The sequence below is a fragment of the Chlamydotis macqueenii genome, chromosome 1 (assembly GCF_036417535.1).
Source record: "Chlamydotis macqueenii isolate bChlMac1 chromosome 1, bChlMac1.mat, whole genome shotgun sequence".
Taxonomy (NCBI): Eukaryota; Metazoa; Chordata; class Aves; order Otidiformes; family Otididae; genus Chlamydotis; species Chlamydotis macqueenii.
In genome coordinates this window covers 192,307,676-192,331,209 of record NC_141556.1, presented here as the reverse complement: position 1 = coordinate 192,331,209, position 23,534 = coordinate 192,307,676, and the positions used below count along the sequence as shown (strand labels likewise).

Below are 23,534 nucleotides of genomic sequence, written 5' to 3'. Positions count from 1 at the left end.
GTGATGCAACAGCCAAAGGACACTACATGTATACATTACAATCTGTAATGTTTGTAGTTTGTGGACTTGAAATTACTTATAAAATGCAAGAAAATTTACAATTACAGTAATCTTGACTTTATATACACAAAAATTATCAAAATTGAGATTACTGTGACTAAGCTTTCTTGTGGTATATATTTAACCACAGAACATTAATAACATGTTTAAGCATTAAACAGAGAAAGACATATACATGTAATTAGTTACTGTATTCTTCCTACATATCCAAAATGGCACTTTGCAAATTTACATTTTGATGTTCTTCTCTTAGTTTTTAGAAAAAGGAAGGCCAAGCAAACATAAAACCTGAGAAACAAAACCTTCAGAGCAAAAGTTTTCAGTTGGTACCTCCTACTCCACATTCAGTTTCTCAGGGACCATCATGCAGCAACAATCTGGTTAGAAGCAAGCAGCCAATGGGTGTGTAATTTGCATGTGAAAATATTTTTAGAAGACACACATGAATAGCATATGTTCTCAGCCTGAGTATAATCTTCTAAATATATGCCCTGAACATTATTTCCCCAACATTTGTAATTTATTTTCCAGATAATGATTCCTGGTATAGATATGTTACTCTAAAAACAATGTATATCTCAAGCCTTAAATAACACTCATTTTAGAGTTCACTTTGGGGGCTAGGGGGAGCCTTTATATGATTAATTTTTCTCCTCTGTATTGAACATATTAACAGAAAAAAAAAGGTGGGTTTTTTTTTCCTGTTACACTACATGCTCAAAGAGACTTCAGTCACAGAAAGTGCCTTTTAGAAATATTGTAGTAAATTAAAATTAAGTAATACTTAAACTGTTTTAAAGTCTTTACTGCAGATGTAATCACCAAGTTAGCACATTATGCTTGAAAACAGAGTTCAACAAGAGGATATCCTGATTCAAAAAGATAAAGCAGATGTCTATGTTCACTTGCCTCAACCAAAGCAGCTTCAAAAACTGTATCAGAAAACCCTTCCACTCTTCCTGTGGTGAGAAAATACAGTTTAAAAGGGTAAAGATGGAAGTCAATAACACCAGAAGTAAGCCATGTGCTCATACATTGTTAGTTACATGTGAACCAAATCTAGTCAAACTGACACAACATGCTGGAGAAACAATGTTTGAGCAAATAGCCTAACTGAATCCCAAAGTCATTACCAGTCCACATCTGGAACACCTAAACCAATTCCTGGTGACTCTGGAGTTTGCATCATGCAGTAATTATTACTTTAGGACTGTTTTGTTCAGGCCAAATGAAGTTCTATTGTATTGTGGGATGAAAAACGTCAGTTTCTTTTCTTTGCCAGCATGCAAACTCTCTTCTTCAAGCACCTGGAAAAACTCAGGTCTGGATTCTTTCTTTGACCCAAGCTTTCCTTTCATAGAATCATAGAATGGTTAGGGTTGGAAAGGACCTTCAAAGATCATCTAGTCCAACCCCCCTGCAAGCAGCAGGGAAATCCCTGACTAGATCAGGTTGCTCAGAGCCTCATCCAGCCTGGCCTTGAACATTTCCAGGGATGGGGCATCTACCACCTTTCTGGGCAACCTGTTCCAGTGTTCTACAACTCGCATTGTAAAAATTTTTTTCCTAATTTCTAATCTAAATCTACCCCCCTCTATTTTAAAACCATTACTCCTTGTCCTATTGCAACAGGCCCTACTGAACAGCCTCTCCCCATCTTTCTTGTAGGACCCCTTGAGGTAGGCTCTATCAGGTCTCCCCGGAGCCTTCTCTTCTCCAGGCTGAACAGCCCCAATTCTCTCAGCCTGTCCTCATAGGAGAGGTGCTCCAGCCCTTTTATCATCTTTTGTGGCCCTCCTCTGGACCTTCTCCAACTGGTCCATGTCCTTCTTGGACCTTTATTCAACCTGAATGTCAGGGATGAGAGAAGGAGGAATACCAGTAAGTTATACCACATTACTTAACACTATATAGAATATACCTGAAATCCTAGAATGGTTAGGGTTGGAAGGGACCTTCAAAGGTCATCCAGTCCAACCCCCCTGCAAGGAGCAGCGACATCTCCAACCAGATCAGATTGCTCAGAGCCCTGTCCAGCTTGGCCTTGAATGCTTCCAGGGAAAAGGCATCTACCACCTCTCTTGGCAACCTGTTCCAGTGTTTCACCACCCTCACTGTAAAGAATGTCTTCCTTATATCAAGTCTGAATCTACCTCCTTCTATTTTAAAACCTTTACCTCTTGTCCCATTGCTACAGGCCCTACTAAAAAGTCTGTCCTGAAATATAAGTTAACTTACTGTTACAAAAAACCTAGGGAGGAGGATGGGGGAGACAAAACAGAAAATGGAGGCATTAGGTAGCTTTAAAAATCTTAACAGCAGAGTAATGAATTCTAACTGATCAGAGTCAGTTCTTCAAAGTCAGCTCATGCTAACAAGCAGGAAAAATGTCTACTTAATCATTCTAGAGCACAAACATACAGACACACACAAACATCTTTTACCACATCATCTGTTAGACAATATACACTCGTAACAAAAGCTTATGCTTGGAGGAAGCCCAAAACAAAACAATGGACCCTAGTCAGCCCCAGGAAAAGTAAAACTTAAACTACAATGAAAACTAGCTAAAATTTTATTATTGAAGATAATAAACAGAACATATGTTATTTTTCATACATCCAAACACTGTATTTTAAACATAAGTGAGTATTACTAGAGCTAAAAACACAATACTCAGAGACTCCTAAAACGTCATGAGAAAAATCATTGTAAGCATACAACTACTTAATGAAACTACTTCACTTTACTCAGTGGATTGCATTATTCAACCACTTTTAACAGTCAAAAAGAGCAACTGGGAAAGATATTAAATACACACACTGCATTTGATGTGTATGTAGTCTCAATGGCTGTAGAGCCAGTCAGTTCCTTCTCCTACACAACATATCCAAAAGCACTTTACACTCCTGATGAAAGTACACAGAAAACATACATTCTCCACAATGACAGCACTAATGAATCAAAACCCAAGATCAATCTAAAAAAAAGTACTCCTCACAAAATTATGACCAAGTTTCATCACAATCTTTCTCCAGTCAGGCACACAACTTCCTCCAGTAGATCAAAATACAGTCACATATTCATCCACATTTCAAAATATTGTTGTACAAATTAAAGTAATAACTCCAGCAAAAAGCCAGATTACGGATGTTACAACGGAGCCATCATACTAACAGATTATTTCATGATGTAAATCATACAATGCTAAGCGCTTTTGAAAAACGCAACCAAGAGTAAGGTGTTAGCAAAGCAGAGGCAGGCAGCAAGAGAAGGCATTTTCCATGCTATCACTAAAACAATTTCCTGACTCATTCCACCCTCCAGCCCCGGGGACCGGGCTGGCTTGCTCCGTGCTGACAGCCTTCTTGACGTAACTGAAGCAGAGCACTGACCTAAATGCCGCTGATGTTGAGCTCCTCGCAGCTCACGCTCGAGGAAAAGAGGCCAACATGGATTCAAAAGCTACCATCAAACACTCCAGCTATTTCGGCCTGAGACAGAAATGCTCGTTGAGACCGAGAGCTCCATATGACCTCGGTCTCTGGAAACTGAAACCTCCAAAACCGACTGCAAAACAAACTCTAGGCTGCTTAAGAGAAGAGATTTTCGATAGGGAGCCTGCACATCACCACAGCACTTCGGCAGAACCGGCAGAACCAGCATCCCGCTGCTAGGGGAGAAAAGGCAAGACCCGAGGTACTGAACCTCGGACAAGGTTAAACCACACCCTGGGCGTGATTTTAAGCAGGTGCTCCACGAATCGCAGATTAATCCTCCACTCCCTGCCCCGAGGGAGCCGCAAGGGCATCGCCGGCAGCGACGCGGCTGCGGGGCGGCAGCGTGGTCCCTGCCGTTACCGGGGCGGGCACCGCGGGGCAGGGGGGCAGCCGCCTCCCCTCTGTGAGCTGCAACGGGCCCGGCTGCCGCGCTTCGCCCCTCCAGCGTCGCGGGGAAGGAGTAGGTGTAACCCCCTTCTTCCTCGGGCGCCCGGGGCGGGGCGAGCGGTGCGCCTCTAGCTCCTCGCAGGGCCAGCCCCCACGGAGGCGGGCGGGGCACGGCCTGCACCGTCCCCTCCCCGTGAGGGAGCGAGGAGGAAGGGTAAGCGGGAGGGAGAATACGCGCAGGCCGGCTCCGCCTCCGCTGCCTGCCGGGAGCGGGGCGGGCCAGCATGGCGGCGGGGAGGCGCCGGAAGCTGCGCAGCGGTGGCGGCGGCAGCAGCAGCCGGGCGGGCGGCGACGCGGGCCTCGTTTGACGCTGCCGGCCGCCCCGAGGTAACGGCCGGTGAGTAACTGGTCGGTGAGTAACGGCCGCGCCGTGCGGGGAGGGCGGGCCGCGCCGGTGCCCGCCGCGCGCACGTGCGGCGGGGGCGGGCCGCGCGGGAAGGCCGCTGCCGAGTCGGGGGAGGGGGCGGCCGGTTCGGGGAGGGGGCTCGGGTCTAGCGCTGCGTGTATCCCGCAGGGCGCCGGGGAGCCCCACGCCGAGGGCCGGGAGCGGCGGTGCGGGGAGCCGGGACGCGACGGCGGCAGCAGCCAAGAGGTGAGAGCGGGGCTCGGGTGGCTGCAGCGGGGGGCGGTCCGGGCGTGCGCGGCGCCGAGGCCTCGGGCGGGCTGCGGGGGTGCCGGTTCCGCGGTGGAGCGGTTATCTCGGGGGTCTCTGAATGCCGACTGAGTATTTCATGTCAGTAGCTGTGCGGTGAAGGCGTGCGTTCCCTCTGCTCGGGCTGAAAGCGCTACTGCGTAAAGGATGCGCTTGGCGAGGCGCTGGTGTGCGTGGAGACGTGTTCCCCTTGCACGCTTTTCTCATGTTCAAACAATTAACCATACAAGCACATTTTATTTGTTTTTCTCCTACAGTCTTTCCATAGTATATGGATTGCTCTGGATGTGGATTAAAAACCAGCCAGCACACAGGGCCAGTGCAGCCCTGTCAACTGGTTAACTGGCATCCCGCTGCTGCGCCCCTCATTTCCACTGCGGGGGTCACAGACTGAGGCTCTGCCTCTGCTAAGTCTCCTCCTGAAAACCTTTAGCTGCAGCTGTAATGGGTTGCACCAGTTTAGGCTATATCTTTCCCACACCAACTCACATTTTCTTCAGCACGACTGAATGGTTTGTCAGGAAAACGTGTAGTCCCTGTCCCTTGTCATACACCCATAAAAGCCTCTAATATGAGGAGGTTTAGGAGGGGTATTACTGTAGGAGGAGCTTCTAGAACAGCAGAGTAATAATGTTGCACACTGGTTTATTTTCCAACTTCATCAGTTTTCTCTCTTTTTCTTTTTTGCCTTGTTCTGTGTTAGACTTCTTGCAGGAAATAAAATTGTATTTGCTTCCAGGTAAGGGACATAGCCGGTTCTGCCCAGCCCTTACAGACTGTGCTGTAGAGAGTGTTACCTTGACAGCAACACTGTCTTCTTAGTGTTGCACTTAATGGAATACATTTTGTGGCCAAAATTGGGGGGGTTTTTGGCTGTGATTTGAATATCTATAGTTATGACCTCAGGTAGGGAAAAACTTGATACTCTGATTTATTCCTGTATAAGTGGAGAGGTAACTAATAACAGTGGAAACTTCCCCCTCCCCCCCCCTCAGACTCTTATTTGTTTCTTTTCATCTTTTCAATATCCTCTTGATGGAAGAAATGTGATTGTAAGGTGATTTAAGAGAAGGCCATTTTTAAGTGTCCCGTTAGCCTTTAAACAAAGAGATGTTCTCTTCACTGTAATGTAATCAGCGTGCTGTCACCTGCTTACTGCAGTTTTAAACTGATTTTTATTTATAAGGTGCTGTTTCACAAGGTACAGCTCACTGTTACCAAAAGGTCCATGTCCCTTTTACCATAGAATCATGCAATGGTTTGGGTTGGAAGGGACCTTTAAAGGTCATCTAGTCCAACCCCTCTGCAAGGAGCAGGGACATCTCCAACCAGATCAGGTTGCTCAGAGCCCTGTCCAACCTGGCCTTGAACGTTTCCAGAGAGGGGGCATCTACTGCCTCTCTTGGCAACCTGTTCCAGTGTTCCACCATCCTCACAGTGAAGAGTTTCTTCCTTATGTCTAATCTAAATCTACCCTCTTTAAATTTAAAACTGTTGCACTTTGTCCTGTCTCCACAGGCCCTGTTAAAAGTTTCTCCCCATCTTTCCTATAAGCTTCCTTTAGGTACTGGAAGGCTGCTATAAGCTCTCTCCAGAGCCTTCTGTTCTCCAAGTTGAATAGCCCCAGCTCTCTCAGCCTGTCCTCATAGGAGAGGTGCTCCAGCCCTCTTATCATCTTCGTGGCCCTTCTCTGGACTCACTCCAGCAGGTCCATGTCCTTCTTATATTGGGAGCTCCAGAACTAGACACAGTACTCCAAGTGGGGTCTCACGGGAGCGGAGTAGAGCTGCAGAATCACCTCCCTTGACCTGCTGGCCGCACTTCTTTTGATGCAGCCCAGGATGTGGTTGCCTTTGTGGGCTGTAAGTGCACATTGCTGGCTCATGTTGACCTTCTTGTCCACCAGCACACCCAAGTCCTTCTCCTCAGGGCTGCTCTTGATCCATTTTCCACTCAGCCTGTAGTGATAATGGGGGTTGCTCTGACCCATGTGCAGGACCTTGCACTTGGTCTGGTGGAATTTCATGAGGTTTGCACAGGCCGACTTCTCCAACCTGTCAAGGTTCCTCTGGATGGCATCCCTTCCCTCCAGCATGTCAACCATACCACACAGCTTGGTGTTGTCCACAAATTTGCTGAGGGTGGCCTCGATCACACTATGTGTTGATTAAGATATTAAATAGTATTGGTCCCAATACAGACCCGTGAGGGACACCACCCATTACTGGTTTCTACCTGAGACATTGAGCGGTTGATCGCAACTCTTTGGATGCGGCCATCCAGCCAATTCTGTAGCCAGCTAACAGTCAGTCCATCCATCAAACCCGTATCTCTCCAACCTTTCACCTTTTCCTTGTTTTCTGTCTTCTGCCCTGTCAACTCTGTAGCTCATCAGACCTTTTCATAGGCCAATTTAACTCAGTAGAATAGCAGAAAAACTTGTGCTTTTCTGAGTTGTCTGCAATTTAGTGAGTTCAATTAGCTTTGTGGAAAGTCTGACGAAGATGTGAATTGTCAGGGAAGGTGGAGGGAAAGAGAAAAAAAAGAGAAGATAGACCTCCCTGTTCTGCGGCAGCAAGCCGTTAGCAAATCATCTGCTCAAGGAAGCATAAGCATAGTAATTAGATCAGAGCCATAGCATATTTTGCACTACATTTTTCACGTATCCAAGATAAAAGAAGAAAAGTAGCATAAATGGTTTAAAACATGACCCCGTAAACTTAAAAGCGCATTTCTGTGTGCTCTCCCATCTGTAATGTAGATCTTACACGTTGCTACAATGGGTTGTTTCACTACTTCATACAGCAGTCTTTTAGCTGGCTATTTTCCTTGGCAACCGTTGATCAGATGCACAATTTTTGTGCATTGTGCAAAGATCACTAATAACTTGCTGTAATGTTACAAATACGGAAAATTACAGGCAGGCCACTTGGTACCACTCTGCATATCTAGTACTGGCAGGCCTGTTTTATTTGCTTGTGTTTATGCCTTTGAAATAAAAAGACACTTAATAATTTTTTAAAATGTTTGTAATAGTCATTAGTGTAATAAAACTCTTGGACTCCAGTAGTATAGTACTATTGCTGGGTCATTATAGTTGGGGGACATATTGTACATCTCAGAACAGTATTTAAGCTTTAAAAAGAAGAGCAGAAGTAACAGAGCATAACTGAAAAAAATACTTGCTTTCCTTTTGAGAGGGATGACAGGCCAAACAGGGACTTGCAAAGAAAAAAAAATATGTTTTGCAAAACCAAAGCATGCCGAAAAAGGAATAACCTGCAGGTCGTTAGTGTTACTAACCGTTTTGAGTGTGTGCTGCACCTTTGCAGAGAGAAATTGCTTAGAGCTCCAGACATGTGATCTATTTTATTTACTCCAGAGAGCTGAGACTGCTTCAGGCCAAGGAATTGAAAAGGTCTCCTGAACAAGTTAGAGATATTTTCTTACTAGCTATAGCACAGAGAGTAAAGTTGTTAGGTGTTTTAGTGTGGTTGATATCTGCACAACTTGTAACTGTATTAAAAAGTCAAGTTCCTGGCTAGACTAAATATATGATAATAGAGTTGAGTCGCAATGTGACAGTGCTATTGCCACTGTGTGAAAAGTTGGAGAGCTTGCCTTTTCCTTTGTAGTCAAATAAGCTTGTACACTTTGAGCTAATTCATTAATTTTTACCTTGTGTGAGCCTGGGACCATGCTGTTTCTTGTACATCTTCCAAGTCTACTTTGGAAACTAAACACGTGCACTAACGCACATGGGTTTATATTTTTGTTCCTACCTTCCATACAACCGTTGGTTTTATAAGTCAGAGTATACTGTCTTTACATGCTGCAGCCCAGTATTTCTGAGAAGTGCTGCTGGACACATTGAAAGCATCAGTAGGACACACTGTCATCTCATTTTGCCCCTCTCTTAAGTTGCCATTGGGAAGTGATTTGAAATGAGTTGTTACATTTTCCTACTGTGCTTTTTTTTTATTCATGCTCTATTGTTTTTTGGCATTCCGTCCAGTTCTGTAGGTCTTTCCTTGCCCAGTGTTATAAATGGTTTTGGGTTGAACTGGTATTTACACAGGTCTCCAAGAATGCCTTGGGAAATTTTTTTTTTTAATGAACTGAGATCTGAGTTGGTGCTGTAGTGTAAGAAAGGGTTGAAAGGACATCATGGTGTGGAAGAGGATGTTTTTCAGTGGAAGTAATGAAAAGGGAGCAGTCGTGGCTGAAGAAAAAATATTACATTGATGACTTTGCAATTCAACTTACCTTAACTTCCTCCTGCATCTTAGATTTGTATTTGTTCTAGTTAGTTCCATTTGAAGTCAACATTTCTGCAAAGTACAGTGCACTTGGAAAATATGTGAGACCTTGTAGAGTGCAAAGAATAGATAAGTTTGCAAATTCAGGGCCTAAAGCTGTTAAGTAACATAAATCTATTACATCACTTAATTTAAAGTTTTGAGTTCATAGAAAATACGTGCACTATAAAATGAGTATTTTCAGTTAAGAAAATACTTTTCTGAATTCATTCTCACAGAAAATACAGGCTGCATTATTGTTGACATATTTTTTCCCCCAGTATTAATCTAATTTTTCTTTAATTGTTTTATTTACTTCTTATTTTTCAGGAGTCTTTGAAAAATCCTTAGTGGTCATGACATTGTTACAAGTGACATAAATTAGCCAGTGGCTCAGAATGATGGATACCCAGAAGACTACAAATGGTTTGCAAGTGATTGGAGAAGGGACTGGTATAGGGAAATCGACACTCCCCATGGTGGGGTATTTGGGAAAAGTCAGTTGAAACTTGTTTTACATATGTGCAAAGTTCATATTTTTCTCTGCTTTGAGAGATTTTTAATTGGTCTTAATTTTACAAAAAAAAAAAATCTCAAAATTATTTTCCACGGAAATCTATAACAATGGCGAAAGATTATTCTAAGTAAATCTGTGCCTAAGATTTTTTTTTTTTTTTTTTTTTTTTTTTTTTACTGGCACTATTTTTACAGCTATTTGCATTCCTATGAAAATTGATTTGTCTGTCAAAGATCTGAGCTTGTGTTTCCTGGCAATAAGTGTCCTGTGGTTTAGTTCAAGTAGAACTAAATGTTATATAATTGTATTGTTAAAAATACCTTATTAAATATTTGAGTATTTAAATCAAAAGATAAATTTATTTAGAAAATTCTAACATATTAATATATATTTTGTAAATAGTTTTTTTTAAAAAAATCTAGTTTACTTTTTTATATTGTATTAGGTGTTATATTTACAGTGGCACATTGGTTTTCTATCTTGATATGTATGTATGTCTTACCGTGGGATAATATATGAAATATATAAGTTTATGCTGCTTTTTCTTTCTTTTTTATTTTAGAACTGCAATCCTGTGGAAGCAACTGCACGTGAGTATTGTCCAGTCTGCAAAGAGAAGGGCCAGATCCAAGTTCTACGGACTTACCGCATTAATTTTCAAGAGTCCATTTTTCTTTGTGAAAATCCTCAGGTATTACACTAATTAACAGTTTTGTTTGTTTGTGCAGAGGCCTTTACCTGCAGCAGTTACACCTCTTTAAGTTCAAGATTTTTTTTTTGTGGTAAGCAGACTGTTGAAGTAGGATCCTTTTGAGTCCATGTGCTGGATGCCTGTATATAGACAAAAACATAATTCACTTGTGTACATGCAGTGTTTGGGCATAACTAGCTACCCTAGAGAATTAAAAGGAGTAGATTAAAATGAATAAAGGAGAGTTTCACTTATATAACAATAGAACACAAGTGGTGCTAAATAAATCTTTGTACAAATCAGAACACAAGGTGAAAATTTGATGATCCATGTAACTAATACATTACTTTTGCAGATGTGAGTCTCCTATTTTCCCTTCTTTAAGTCTGGGTAATGCAAATAGGTTTGTAATTATAATTAGAATGTTTTTCTTTTTTTTTTTTTTTCCATTTAAGTTTAACCTTAGCTGGATTTCTGTGCTGCTTAATATTTGAGTCATGATTTTGCTGCCTCTCCCTTCTCCACTGCTCCGTGTATGTGGGGATGGTATAGCAATCCCATATGGACTTGTGCCCTTAAATTAGTAGAGAATAGACTAGATATGGGTCTCTGAGTTGCCTTTCCCATCCCTCCCTGCTTTTAAATTTTCATAGTATCTTTCTGGAGATTGGTATTAGCAATTTGACTGTATTCTGGTTGCAGAATAGCTGTATATGTAAGACCCTGCCAACATCTGGTCTAATGCATTGGGCTAGTCTGAAAGATACCCTGTGGGTTTTGGCACCAGTAGTCTCTCAGGCACGAGATTATAATGCCATACCGTAAAGGAATGGATTTAGCGGAATAAGAGAAGAGACTCTCCTTAGCAAAATTAGGTTGTTTTCAGAAGTTGGAAGCATCTACTGGAAAAGTAGTGTTGGTTGTCACTAGTGATATATTTACTTCACAATTGCTTATAAGAGAGTGGTTGGATGAAACACCCTTCCTGTCATACGTATGTTGAATTTATGTATTGATTTCATTAAAATATGCCTTTACTGAAGTCCTGCATTCCATTTTAAGAGTATGGTTTGTACTTTTTTTAGCTCTTGTTCACCTGAAATGACTTTGTAGATTTCATTGTAACTTTCTCTCTTTCCTTTAGTGTATCTACCCGCTTGGTTATAAATCATTAAGCAGCATAATTACTTCTGCTGATTCAGAAAATCATCAGGTTCCACCTACTCATAAGAAAAGGAAGTTGTGTGGTATCAGTGACTTTTCTGTTGAATCACATCCGAAAAAAGCAAGAACTAATAACGTGCTAAATGTTGAGCACACTGTTAATACAGACCCTGTTGTCAAATGCTATCAGAATAGCTTGTGTATTCCCAAGTCAAGCCTACATGATGTGTTACAAAATGACCAGCAAAAACCTAGCAACAATGTGGAGTCCTGCGTGCAGAAGGTGGATTTTGAAACAACCAACAACTATCAAGAAAGTCCCGCTAAGACTTCTAGTCCCAGAACACAACTCTTGCCAAATTCTGAACTTTGCTCAAAAACATCTGAAATTTTGCTCAAAGATGATAAAGGTTCCACTAATAACACAGATTTATGTCTTCAGTGGAGAAACACACATAATCTTTGTTGGTTAGATTGTATTTTGTCAGCACTGGTACACTTAGAGACATTAAAATTTGCTCTAGCAGAAGAATATAATGATGGAAAATGTTTACTCCAGAAACTCTTAACAAAATATAATCAAGCAACTGTGCTTCTGAATACCTGTAAGAGGAGTAAAGTAAAAGGTGAGTAAATTTAGCTGCTGTTTCTTCATATTCAGACTGATCTGATCTGCTACAAATATGTGGAATTTAGTACAGTGCGCTTAAATATGCCTCCATTCTGTGTCAAGATCATAAAAGAATGAGTTACAATTCATTACCGTGAATTTGCAGAGTAATGTGCTTTATCTACCAGAATGCCAGTAACCTCTGAAATTGTTTTTCTTTGGGCAAACATGCACACTTGGAAAGTATCAAGCACTAAGCATCTCTTGAATTTTTTTTTGTCATATTTCACATAAAGAATTTGTGAATTGTTTATGTAATTGAGCCTTACTTTGTTTCCTTTCCCCTCTGTTGGTTAGCATATTAGGATGCTTTTCTAATCTTAATCTTCGAAATAATTTCTGTTGTGGTTTATATCCTTGTATAAACGGGCAGTTGCTTTGTCACACTGGAAAAGCCAGGAACATACGTTCTCTTTTGGCTCCGGCTGCTCTCACTGAAGGAATGCTTTCTCTGAGGTCTGCAAGCTGTGTTGTGTATGGTAGTGCTTCCTAACCTGTTTCAGTCAAAATTAGTCAAACACATCAACCTGGTTTGTATTGCCTGGAAAGGGTTAGTGAGTACCCACATGTGCAGCGTAACAGGTTGGAGGACTGTCGAGGACTGTCACTTCCAAGCGCAGGGGCAGTGATGAACAGCTGGGGGCAACCTTCCAGGCAGCACAGCTGGAGTCAGAGGAGGATGTGTCACTGTAATCTACTGGTGTGACCTTTGGTCATTTTCTGTACTGTGGATTCAGTTTAAGACTCTTAAACCAAGATCTGTTTTTCTTAGTACTCTTGAACGGACCCATTGGTGTTATAAGTCTGAACTTTTAAGAGATCATCTGGCAGAGAATTAATAAAGTTCTCTGGTTAACCAGTGCCTTTCATTTTTTTTTTTCTTTTTCTTTTTTTTTTTTTTTTTCCCAATAGACATTCAGGAAAAGTGTGTATTTGAATATATAGACTATAATCCCAGAACAGCATTAGACAACATGAAGAATATTGTATCTTTTCTGGGAAAAAGAATAGGTCTATCAAAAATGGTTTAATCCACCTTGTTGCAGAGAAAGTGTACTATTTTATAGAGGGAGGGGAAAAAAAATTATTCTGAAGTAGTTAATATACTCTGCTTGCCAGAAAGTCAGGCTGCTTGCTTTTAGGTTTTTGGCCATTACCTGGAAGCCCTCTACCATGACAGAACCTGTTGGAGATGTTTTTCTTTCCCCTCTGTTGGACCACGTTTGCAAAGGAGCTCTGGTGTGCAGGAGCCCTTAAATAAGGATGTTGTGTTGGAATATAGTGTCGTTTGAGATAATTTAAACCTTCTAATTTCCAGGAATTGCTGCAAAACAAAATAGTTTACTTAGGCAACAGTAAAGAGGGGCCTGACTGGAGAGTGTTGTTGTAGAGAATAGGTGTAGTATTTACTCTGCCCTTCTGTGAAATTTTTCAGCATCTTTTACTTATGGTTGTTTTTAAAAAACAATCAAAAGCAATAGAGCTGCAAGAAACTTCTTTTTATCTTTTTTATGTCATAGGTTTGATAAGTAAGGAATAGTTTCCACAGCTATTCTAAATCCTTCCTTTTATTTGTGCAGGTTGCGATCATGATCGTGTAGTAGAAGTTCTGTTCTTGCTTGTACTTAAGGAATGTGTTTGTGTATGAACAATGTAACTTGTAAATTGAAAATACATAGTAAGATATATAATGTACGCTTTTAAAAAATAATTGTAACTATTTTAAAGGCTGACTTAGGAAATTACTATTTAATCTGGAAGAACATGTTTAAATTTTTTATTATGAATTCTGTGACACCATTACAAAGCATGTAAGCAAATTTTTGCACTTTTGATTTTAATGTTTACGGTTTAAAATCTACTCTTAATTTCTGAATTTCGAGTGTTCTTAGTGTCTGGTTACATTGTCTTTAAATGTCATTACTATCTAGCTATTGGTATAGACTCTTAGCCATAATTTAAGTCAGGTAAACTAATTTCTGCTTAACAGACTGCAGTAAAATGTATATAACTTCTGTAGACTCTTCTCTAATTTTCAAATCAATTAATACCAAGCATTGGCTATTTTAACAACAGTTTTAGGCAAATAGGTCAATATGAAAGGCATCAGTCTGCAGAAAATGAGCACATGTTAGGGGTAATTATGTGTGTGAAAGGGTGGAGGTGTTTCACATAAATACATGAAAGCATATGTATTTTTTTTTCCTTCAGATGTTCTTCCAAAAGCAGAATCGCATCTCAATGAAATCAGAAATGGATTTTTTACATGGCTTCAGCCTCAGCTTAAGTGTGAATTGGGTAAGTAATTAGTGCAGCATCTCAGTATTTACTTCCAGGAAACTCTACACATAAAGCCTTGTAATATGTCAGTACATAAAAATACCTTTGTAGGTATGCATCCAAGACAGCTTACAAATACTTTTTTTTTTTTTTTTTTTTTATTGGTAACATACACATACTTTACAGTGTGATCGATGTTTTGTTCCTTGACTGTTTTTGACTTTTAGAGAACATATTCTGGTCTTTGTAACTGCTGTGGTGATGAAATTGTCATTGATAATAACCTAACAACATGAATTAATCCCTGTGCTGTGAGGATTAAAAATACTGCCTTGAAGGGATAACTGGAATTAAAATTATAGCAATAAGCTTATCTTCTTCCTTTTTAAAGTACTGAAAGCTGATTTGAAATATTCAGTGACTGTTTTTTCTACCTTGTCTTTGAAGGTAAGGAGGAGAGTCCAGTGTTTGCACTCCCTCTACTCTTAAAACTGGATCAACAAGCTGAGGAACTATTCTTGCATTCATTTTCATGGAAGTTTGAATGTGTATGTTGTGGCTACAAATACCAGGACCGGTGAGATTTTTGAAGTAGCTTCTATCTAACTGTTCTACCTTACCTTTTTAAATCTGCGTATAATAGTTGGTTTTCTTCAGATCTCCAGGTATTGTACAGCTTAGGCTTGTTTGTGAAGTTTTAAGTAATCCACTTTTTTAAGCTAGCGTTTGCAAATGATTTCCAGCTATGTCATATCTTAGGAAACCACGTTATCACTTAAATAAGAAAGAAATAATACGTAACTCTGTGAGTCTCTGGCCGTGCTCACTCTGATGTTTTGCTGAGAATATACAAATTGTTGTGATTCTAAAGGATATATGCTTAGTACACTGTTGCTGTTGAAGAATATCTGTAATATTCATATGGATTACAAAGAATCAGAGACTTTCTCACATAATTTATCTATTTTAAAATAGTGTCACAAGGAAGTAATTTCTTGAGACTTGGTTTAGTTCTGTGTAGCTGCAGGTACAAGCTTGTCATTTAGGCTCCTTTTAGAGTTACCGGAAAAAGAGGCACCTTCAGAAGGCACCTCACTTGACTTGAAAAATACCTGTTTCTCTCCACTGTCTTAGGTTTATACAATAAAATTCTAGATCCCCAGGTGAGATGAGATTAATGCTGTCTGTTAAACGCCAGCTAATGTGTAGTTCTGGGTAACAGGATGTGTTCAAGAGCCTTTGTTACATACTGTGTGTTTTTAAGAGCTGAAAATTCTGGATCAGGTTGAATATAAAGGAAGTCCTTTCTGTGGCTAATGAATGAATAAAATACATTATTTCACTGAAATATCCCCTACATTGTATTTTCTTACAATATAACCTCTGCGTAATCTGCTCTCAATGCACTGATTTTTGAAAACAAGACCTTGTGTAACATGGATTCTGAGGTAATTTGTTATGGCTTCCTTCTCTCCTTGAGATTCTCTGTTAGCTAGTAAATTATACGGATGCTGGTACAAGCTCTGTCTTACATTGGAAAGGAAACAGCGATAACATGCTAAGGGAGAAAGAGCAAATAATGTGAAACTGAAGGCCACAGAGCTGATGAAAGCAAACGGTTACTGATACTATTTGGCAGAACTGAATTCAGTGCTGACTTGGATGTGATGCCGTCACAGTGGAATTCACACAAATGGCATGAATATGAATAGAATTTGACTTTGTCAAAACATTTTTAAAACTTTTTTTTCCTCCTCATAAAGTGTGTATATTTATTGTTTTCTGATCAGCAACCCAATTTACTCTTTCCTTTTTGTTTGTGTGTGTGTCCAGATTTAGGAAAACACTAACAACGTTCACAAATATAATCCCAGATTGGCATCCACTTAAGGCTGTTCATGTTGGACCATGTAATAACTGTGGCGATAGATCTCAAAGAAGACAGATGATTTTGGAAAAGTAAGTTTGAATATGTGAACTTGAAAATAAAATACATAAAATTCTAGGACTTCATGTATTTAATGTATCACTTTCAAAACCAAACTATTATTTTGGATTTACAGAGATTCTAAACTTTAAACTTTGATAAATACTCACTTTTTAAGATATTAAATAATTCTTAAATGCTGAAATGGCAAATAGTGTTTAATAAACATGAAATGTAGAGCAATGTTTAACAGGCTGACCAGCGCGTGTGTTTGAGCCAGGTCATAAATACTTACTACCAAGTAGTAAATATAAACAACTGATATCCAGTATCAGCCTTTTCACAACCCCTGCTGTTGGTGGATAAAACTGTTGTTGGAACATCTGTTTTACTAGTTTGACTCAGGAACAATGTCCTTTCCTACTGTGGTTATGGCACAGTTGTCTCCTGTTTTTTCCACCCTTTCCCCACTCCCCAAATCCTTTATGTGGTGGTATGTTTTTTCCCCTAATCTGTAACAAAATGGAATATCCAGTGGGGATATTCTTATCCCTTGACTGCTGTGCAATCTGAAGAGTCCTGTGTGGAAGTAGAATAGTAAGGGCAGAACTACATGCTCTTTGAGATGCCTTACTTTTCCATTAGGAACTTTTGCTGCTATTTTGTTGTAATAAACTGGTTCTTTATTGTTTCTTTATTAGACTACCCTCAATATTAATGTTACATTTCGTAGAAGGCTTGCCACATAACAACCTGAAGAACTATTCATTTCAGTTTGAGGAAGGCACCTACCAAATAACATCTGTTGTTCAGTATCAAACAGATAAGAAGCACTTCATAACCTGGTCTTTGAATCCTGATGGTAAGAACCATAAATTCTGTTATAATACTTCACGAGTCTACATCAAATACTGTTTTATGGGTTACTTCAATAGTCTCAACAGTCCATATAGGACAAGGATTTCTTTTGTCTGTATTCTAAACTTCATATTAAAATTTTGTGAATAATTGTGGAGACATTGTTACTCCGGGTGAAGGTTTCAGTTTGGTTTAACTGGTTTGTTCAGCAGTATTCTGTCCTACACTGTACTCACTGACAACAGTCATTTGGATAGAGTTGTTTCCCTTCGTAAGTTTGTAAAAGTTAAAAAATACAATCTGAGTATGGCTGTGGGACAAATGAGATTGGTTATTTTGAAGCCAGTTATTAATCCATTCTTGTCTGGAAGCAAGGGAACCTATGGAACTACCAGCAATAATGAAGTTTCTTTTCATTTCTCAACTTTACAGCACCTGAGGGGTGGGAGGCACAAATTCATGTTAGAAACATTACTAATGGTATGATGGTTGTGCCATTGATGGGAACCCATAATCAGAGAAGGTGAAAAGTTGATATTTTGATTCTCATGCTTCTGTAGAGAGAATGGAGTGCAGCCTTACCAAGTGTGACAACATGAAAATTGTCTAAATCATGCTGCCAGAGTTTAAGAAGAAATAGGAAGAGGAAGCAGCTGGGAAGTGCCTAGTTAGGAACATCCTATACATCATATATATCTATTTTTAAATTCTTAAAGCTGTGAAATATTTCCTCATAATTTATGAACAATTTTCAGGTGATGAGGCAGATTATTAAAATGAGCAGTTTATCTTGAAGCCCTGTGCTTCCCCACCAGGCAATGTAAAGGTCTACAGAGAAACTTAATTTGAGAGGTGGTTCTTCCCTCAGACCTGTGTGGGTATTTTCAGACAAGATGTTAGCATCATTAGCTCAGACAAAAAAAAAAAAACTTAGTTTTGTTTTTTGGTTGACTTACTCTGACCTGCCAGAATATTGCTGCAAATTCTTCTTGTGTTTGATCATTTTACAGTGGAAATCTCCCATTTTTCTCTGATGTAAGCAAGAACGGAGGAAAAAACCTTTATTTTCTGCTTGTGAGGGCAATGGGTTAATTAAAATGTTTGACAAGTGTCTAAGGATAGTGACTTCCATTTTAAAAGTCTCTGAGTCTCTACACTGCTTGCTCTTTATTTTTCAGGAACTTGGCTTGAATGTGATGATTTAAAAGGTCCATATTGCAAGAGACATAAAAGATTTGAAGTTCCTCCTTCAGAGATTCATATTGTTATCTGGGAAAAGAAAACATCCCTTGTGCCAGAAGAACTGAAATCACAGGTCCAGAGTAAAAATATCGACAGTTTTCCTCTTAATAATGTACAGTCAAATTCCACAGCATTGCATTGTGATTTTGATAATACTGTAGACAAAATACCTGCAGAACATCACAAAGAGGATTCTGTGAGAACTCCAGATAAGAAACAGCAGCAGGTAGCTGAGGACGAAAGTAGTGTTCATCATGGTTTGGAAAATCTGGCACATGATGGTCCTGTAACACTGATGCGCGAAGAAATTCAGGTTGACTCAGAAGGTAAATCGCTGCCAAATGGACTCATAGTGGGAAATAACCTTCTTGTAGAAATGACCACACCGCAACAGCAGGAATCAGCTTTTACAGCTAACACTCCATATACAGGAGAGTTTGCTGGAACTAGTCTAGCTATGAATAATAAATGCATGTTATATGAAAATTCCAGCATTTGCTTGCCATCAGAAGAGTTGAACCCAGGAAATATTATTCCTCCTGTGCCCCAAAAAAATGGCCCTGACCCATCTGACTCATCGCTTGCTCAAAGAGCAGATGACAGAACTAATTTACCTAACAGAAAACATGGATTAAATTCAGAACTACAGCTAAACAAGAAGTTGTCACCAGTAGAGAATATTATACAAAAATCACCTGACTTGAAAGATGCAAGCAAAATTATAGGCAGTTCTGAGGTTGTCAATTCTTCTGCTGCCAATAATTCCTTTCAGCCTTCACACAAAGACCAAAAAAGAGGATTTGTAGGAAGCTGGGTAAAGAAATTATTAAGCAAGAATACTTCTTTTATGCCTTCAAGTGCCTCAACTCTAAGAAATGAGAGAAGTTGCAAAACTCCCTCAATACAAAAAATAAGCGAAGTGCTGTTGCCAGTTAAGGGAGCAAGTAACTTTGGTGGATTTCAAAGCAGAGGTACAAACAAAGCAGCTGAGACCCCAAAGTCAGTGGTTCCTCAGAGTAAAAATACTCATCCTTTGTCAAATTTCAAAGGATTTGCTCAAAGCCCTCGTCTTCCAACAGCAAGTCACACCACTATTGAAGGTCCAACTTGGAATAAGTTGGGAAGTACGCTGGGTGCCTCAGGTAAAGTGACTCAGTTCCATACACCTAGCTGTAACTCTGGGAAGGCAGAAGAGTCAGATAGTGACAAAACAAAAAAACTTCGCCTAAAACTGTTAAAAAAACTTAATGCTAAAAAGAAGAAGTTGGCTTCCCTGGATAGGCTAGCAGTGGAACAGATGAAACATGAAAAACCTGTGAATGGAGATGTAAGCACTCCATTGCAGACCGCACCTCACAATGACAGTGAATTACTGCAGAGCTTTTTAAGGGAACTGCAGCATCAGATTGATGTCGCAGATAATGAATCTGAATTTAATGCGAACTCTGTATCAGGGTACAGTACGCGCAGTAACAGTGATGAAATACTGGCAGAATTACTGTCCCCTACTTCAACTGTTGCTTCCTTAGAGGCTCCAAAAAGTGAAGATGAGTGTATGTACATGGAAATGGTGGACAGCAGTGTTGCGACGACGGCATCCGATGAGAAGACCAGTGTGCCACATGCAGCAATGACAAGCAAGGACCACAACTATTACAGTCCTGTAAAGGACGGTAACACAGAACTTCATACGATAAGCAAACCCAGTGTAAAAAAACTTGCTTTTGAAAGCCCTACGAGGGAAGATATCCTTGAAGACCTGTTCTCCATTTCAGCACCAAGCTCAATGGCAGGTGACATAGATTTACCTCATTTTGATGAAACTCTGTTTGAAACTTGGTGAATATTCGATTTCTCGGTTTTAAATATTTTTCAATATTATGTATATTTTGAAAAAAAGCACTATTAAATTATATTTTCTAACTCGTTTAATTGCACACTGGCTGTACTTGAACAATTTACATTTAAGGTATTTTTTTTCCGAAACTTTTATTGTAGCAGACAAATAAGGTTTTAATGCATTTTATTTTTCTGAGAAACAGTTACTTTAGCTGTCAGATATGTTGATGATTTTTAATTAAAAGCTCATATGAGTCTCAATTTTTGCTGCTTTTAATATGGAAAACTTATCCATGTTCTACTGAGTTTGAGAAATAATAAACTTCAGTAGTCTTGATGAGATAATGGTGTAAGAAATATTGTTCAGGTAGTAGTGATTTATTTTATAGGGTCACTCAACTTCTGAAGTCTTTGTCCAACATTTAGAAAAACAAAACAAAACAAAACCTTCTTTAGTCAGGGATGTTTGCATCCTTTGATACAAAGATCATTTGCAAAACTACACTCAAGGCTGATATTCTGTTAGGAAATCTACGCTTTTCAGAACTGCTGTCCAACAAGCTCACTCTCATGTATACACCCCTTGGGTACTCGGTAGAAATTTTCCTTTTTATTTGAAGTTATGGCACATACTGATTTTTCATCCTGGGTAACTGAAAATATAATTTGGCAGAATATTCTTCTGAGCCACGTTATTTTTAAAGTAAAATTAATAAGACTTGGGCCTCAGTGTCCAGCGCTGAGAAACAATATCAGATATAACTTTTAGTTATTTGTAGCTGCAAATTTACTAATAAAAGAATTAAAGAAGTTAACTGTAAGTTAGCACCCATTTCTGTTGTCATTAAGAGTTTTTCATGGCTGGAGCAGTGTACCCGTATCTGTAGGTGAGAGTGCCAAGGAGAGGCAAGGTCAATAGGAAGAAAGTAATGGAAAAGGGCAAGACAGCAGTGAGTAAGCAGAGGGATTCACATCTTGGTGTTTCTGGATCTCTATAGCTTTCATTTTGCTAGATGGGAGTCTTTTAAAAATTCATAGACACAGAGCTGAGGGTATTATATGCTAAATTAGATTAACTGTACGCTTTTCTAGTACTCGGAAATAACAGTAATTTTATCAGAAAGTCTTTGTTTCAGCCATTCTTAGCGGTATTCTGCATTTTTTTTCATTTTTTAAGACCCCAAGTTCAAAACATAAGTCCTTGGTCTTACCTTTCCAATAGGTGCAGTTAAACGTAATTGTTATTACAAGGCATGGCTACAGATTTAAATGGTCTTAGATTGCTCAAACGAGGGTCAAAAACTGTTTGAAAAATTGTCAGTGGCACTGAACTCAACTTGCCAAATTATTTCTGTTGCAATTAGGAACATGTTTATCAAACTGGCACTTCAGACAATGAATTCTTCTTGAAATATATGAATGAAGTCATTCTTGAAATATAAGTCTTTACAAAGAACTTGAGCTCCTCCTTTGTTTTAAATGTTGTAACTGGTAATGCTACCATAGAAAACAGATCACTTGATTCTGAATGTAAAGTGCTGGTGTACTGCTGGTGAAATGTTTGCCTGTTTGTGAATTCCCTTATTAAAACAAAAATTCCTGACCGAAGTTGGAGTTTGATTTATCAGTGAATAAAATAGGTGCCTCAGCAAGACCTGGGGGGCTGGGGAGGTGATAGGGTTTTCCTGTGACATCTTCCAGCCAGTGGTTTCTATAGATGCAAACGGCTAAAAAGCGGGGTGTCTCACTGCCCCCCATAACTTGTTGCAGAGGTTTCCCCAAGCAGCAGGAAGCTGCCTGCAGTCCTGGCTCTGCAGCTGTGTGGCATACAGTGTGGGTACACAAGTGCATAGAGGTTCCACGAGCAAATAAATAGCACTTGAGATTAAAGTATGAAACTAAATCTGTTAGTGCTGCAAGTTCTTTGCTGCCTTTTTTTCCGAAATACTTCACTAGAGGTGATGCTGTAGAGATTTGTCTCTCTCTTGCTGTGTTTTACTGCCTCTGGTCCCGCGCAAGTGAGAATTCAGCTGAGACTGAATGAAAGCCCCATGACCAAAATAAACCATTTGGAATTTGGTGGTTACTGGACTTTTTGTTTTGAGACTAGTTTTAAAGTGCAGACTGGATGATCAGCTTTTTGCTTGCTATGAAGAGAATACAAAGTTTTAGTTTTCTGTCAATTGGAAGTACACTAGGAGGGCATATAGCAAATACGATCAGTGAGCAGAAGTTAGTGACTGTGTTGGAGAGTTATCAATGCTATAGGGTAAATTTCTAAAAGTGTAATGGCTTTGTGCACTTTGAAGGGATTATCTTTCACACCTCTTGCATCACATGATTTTGTCAGTCTGTGTCCTCTGTTTTGGGAAAAGCACAGTTGTGCCACTTACAGATTTACACCTTTGGAGTTCGGAGTCAGCTCTGTGGTGGAAGTAGCACTCTGATTCACATCTTACTACATCATGACATATTCAAACACTTTTATTGAAAAGAAAGGGCCACCTTCTCACATCCTGCCTGCAGTAAAGCAGCCCATCTGCCTGGATAGATTTTTAGCTGCATACCTGCTAGAGCCCTGCTCTAGAAATGCATTGTGGCCTTGGTTAGAAATATGATTTTGGTCTTGATGTTTTTCATGGCTGGCTTGTTGCCATTTGTTCTTCCAGCACTTTTTGCTTTTGATAATTGTTCCCTTCCTGACAATGTATCAATGAGAGTGATTGTGTCTCATCTGTGTTCCTTTTGCAAAGCTAAACAGCTGCTGTTCTCCATGTGAGCCCCTTTGTGCTCAGAGCAAAGCATGTTACTTTCTGGGCAGATTGTGCAGCTCTAAAGTGTGTGCTGTGCTTTAAAGTCCACCAGGATTCAGTCTTGGAGTGGAAGAGCTTATGGTCTGAGTATAGATCGAAGAGAGGGTGCAGGCAGCAAGAGAGAGAATGATGTTAACAGGATAATAAGGCTGATGAAGTTTGCAGCATGCTTAGTTTTGCACTGCTATATGCACAAACACAGTGTAATTGTTCATGAGGGAGATGCTGAAGCTGCACAGTGCCGTAGAACATGGTGGAGCCGTGGAGCACATGAAGGAGAGCAAATGGTGCGAAAAGAGCGTAAAGAAGTAGGCATGGCCTTTTTAAATATAGGGTCTGGAAGTGTAATCTGTTGGGGGCTGGGTGCCTCTAGCTTACTTTTTCTGGAGAGAGGCTGAAGAAACCCTCAGGAGATGTTTCTCCCTGGACATAGATCTATATTACTCTTTTATGTAAATGACTATCGAAAGGGGCTTCTATAATGCCCAAGACAGGATTTGGGCTAGCTGTAATCCTGTCCAATTTAGAAACAGGGCAAGTAGGCAGCATGTTAAAATAAACAATGAGCTGTAAGGG

General features: G+C 39.9%; 1 protein-coding gene across 2 annotated transcripts; it reads left to right on the top strand.

The window, feature by feature from the left end:
- Positions 1-5,777: 5,777 nt before the first annotated feature.
- On the top strand, positions 5,778-21,753 carry USPL1 (ubiquitin specific peptidase like 1). 2 transcript variants are annotated; one of them, XM_086772004.1, is made up of 8 exons: positions 5,778-9,383; positions 10,037-10,165; positions 11,310-11,955; positions 14,211-14,297; positions 14,727-14,856; positions 16,113-16,238; positions 16,908-17,068; positions 18,243-21,753. In XM_086772004.1, exons 1-8 carry the CDS (start codon positions 9,381-9,383, stop codon positions 20,147-20,149), a joined length of 3,189 nt encoding a protein of 1,062 aa, XP_086628130.1. In that variant the 5' UTR covers positions 5,778-9,380; the 3' UTR covers positions 20,150-21,753. The 2 variants fall into 2 exon arrangements, with proteins under 2 accessions (XP_086628130.1, XP_086628129.1); XM_086772003.1 differs by having other exon boundaries at positions 5,778-9,454.
- Positions 21,754-23,534: the final 1,781 nt, after the last annotated feature.

Coding starts and splice junctions, on each gene's coding strand:
- USPL1 (XM_086772003.1), top strand. CDS start 9,356: ATGATGGATACCCAGAAGACTACAAATGGTTTGCAAGTGATTGGAGAA. Junction 10,166..11,309: donor TTCTTTGTGAAAATCCTCAG/GTATTACACTAA, acceptor TCTTTCCTTTAG/TGTATCTACCCGCTTGGTTA. Junction 14,857..16,112: donor GGCTACAAATACCAGGACCG/GTGAGATTTTTG, acceptor GTGTGTGTCCAG/ATTTAGGAAAACACTAACAA.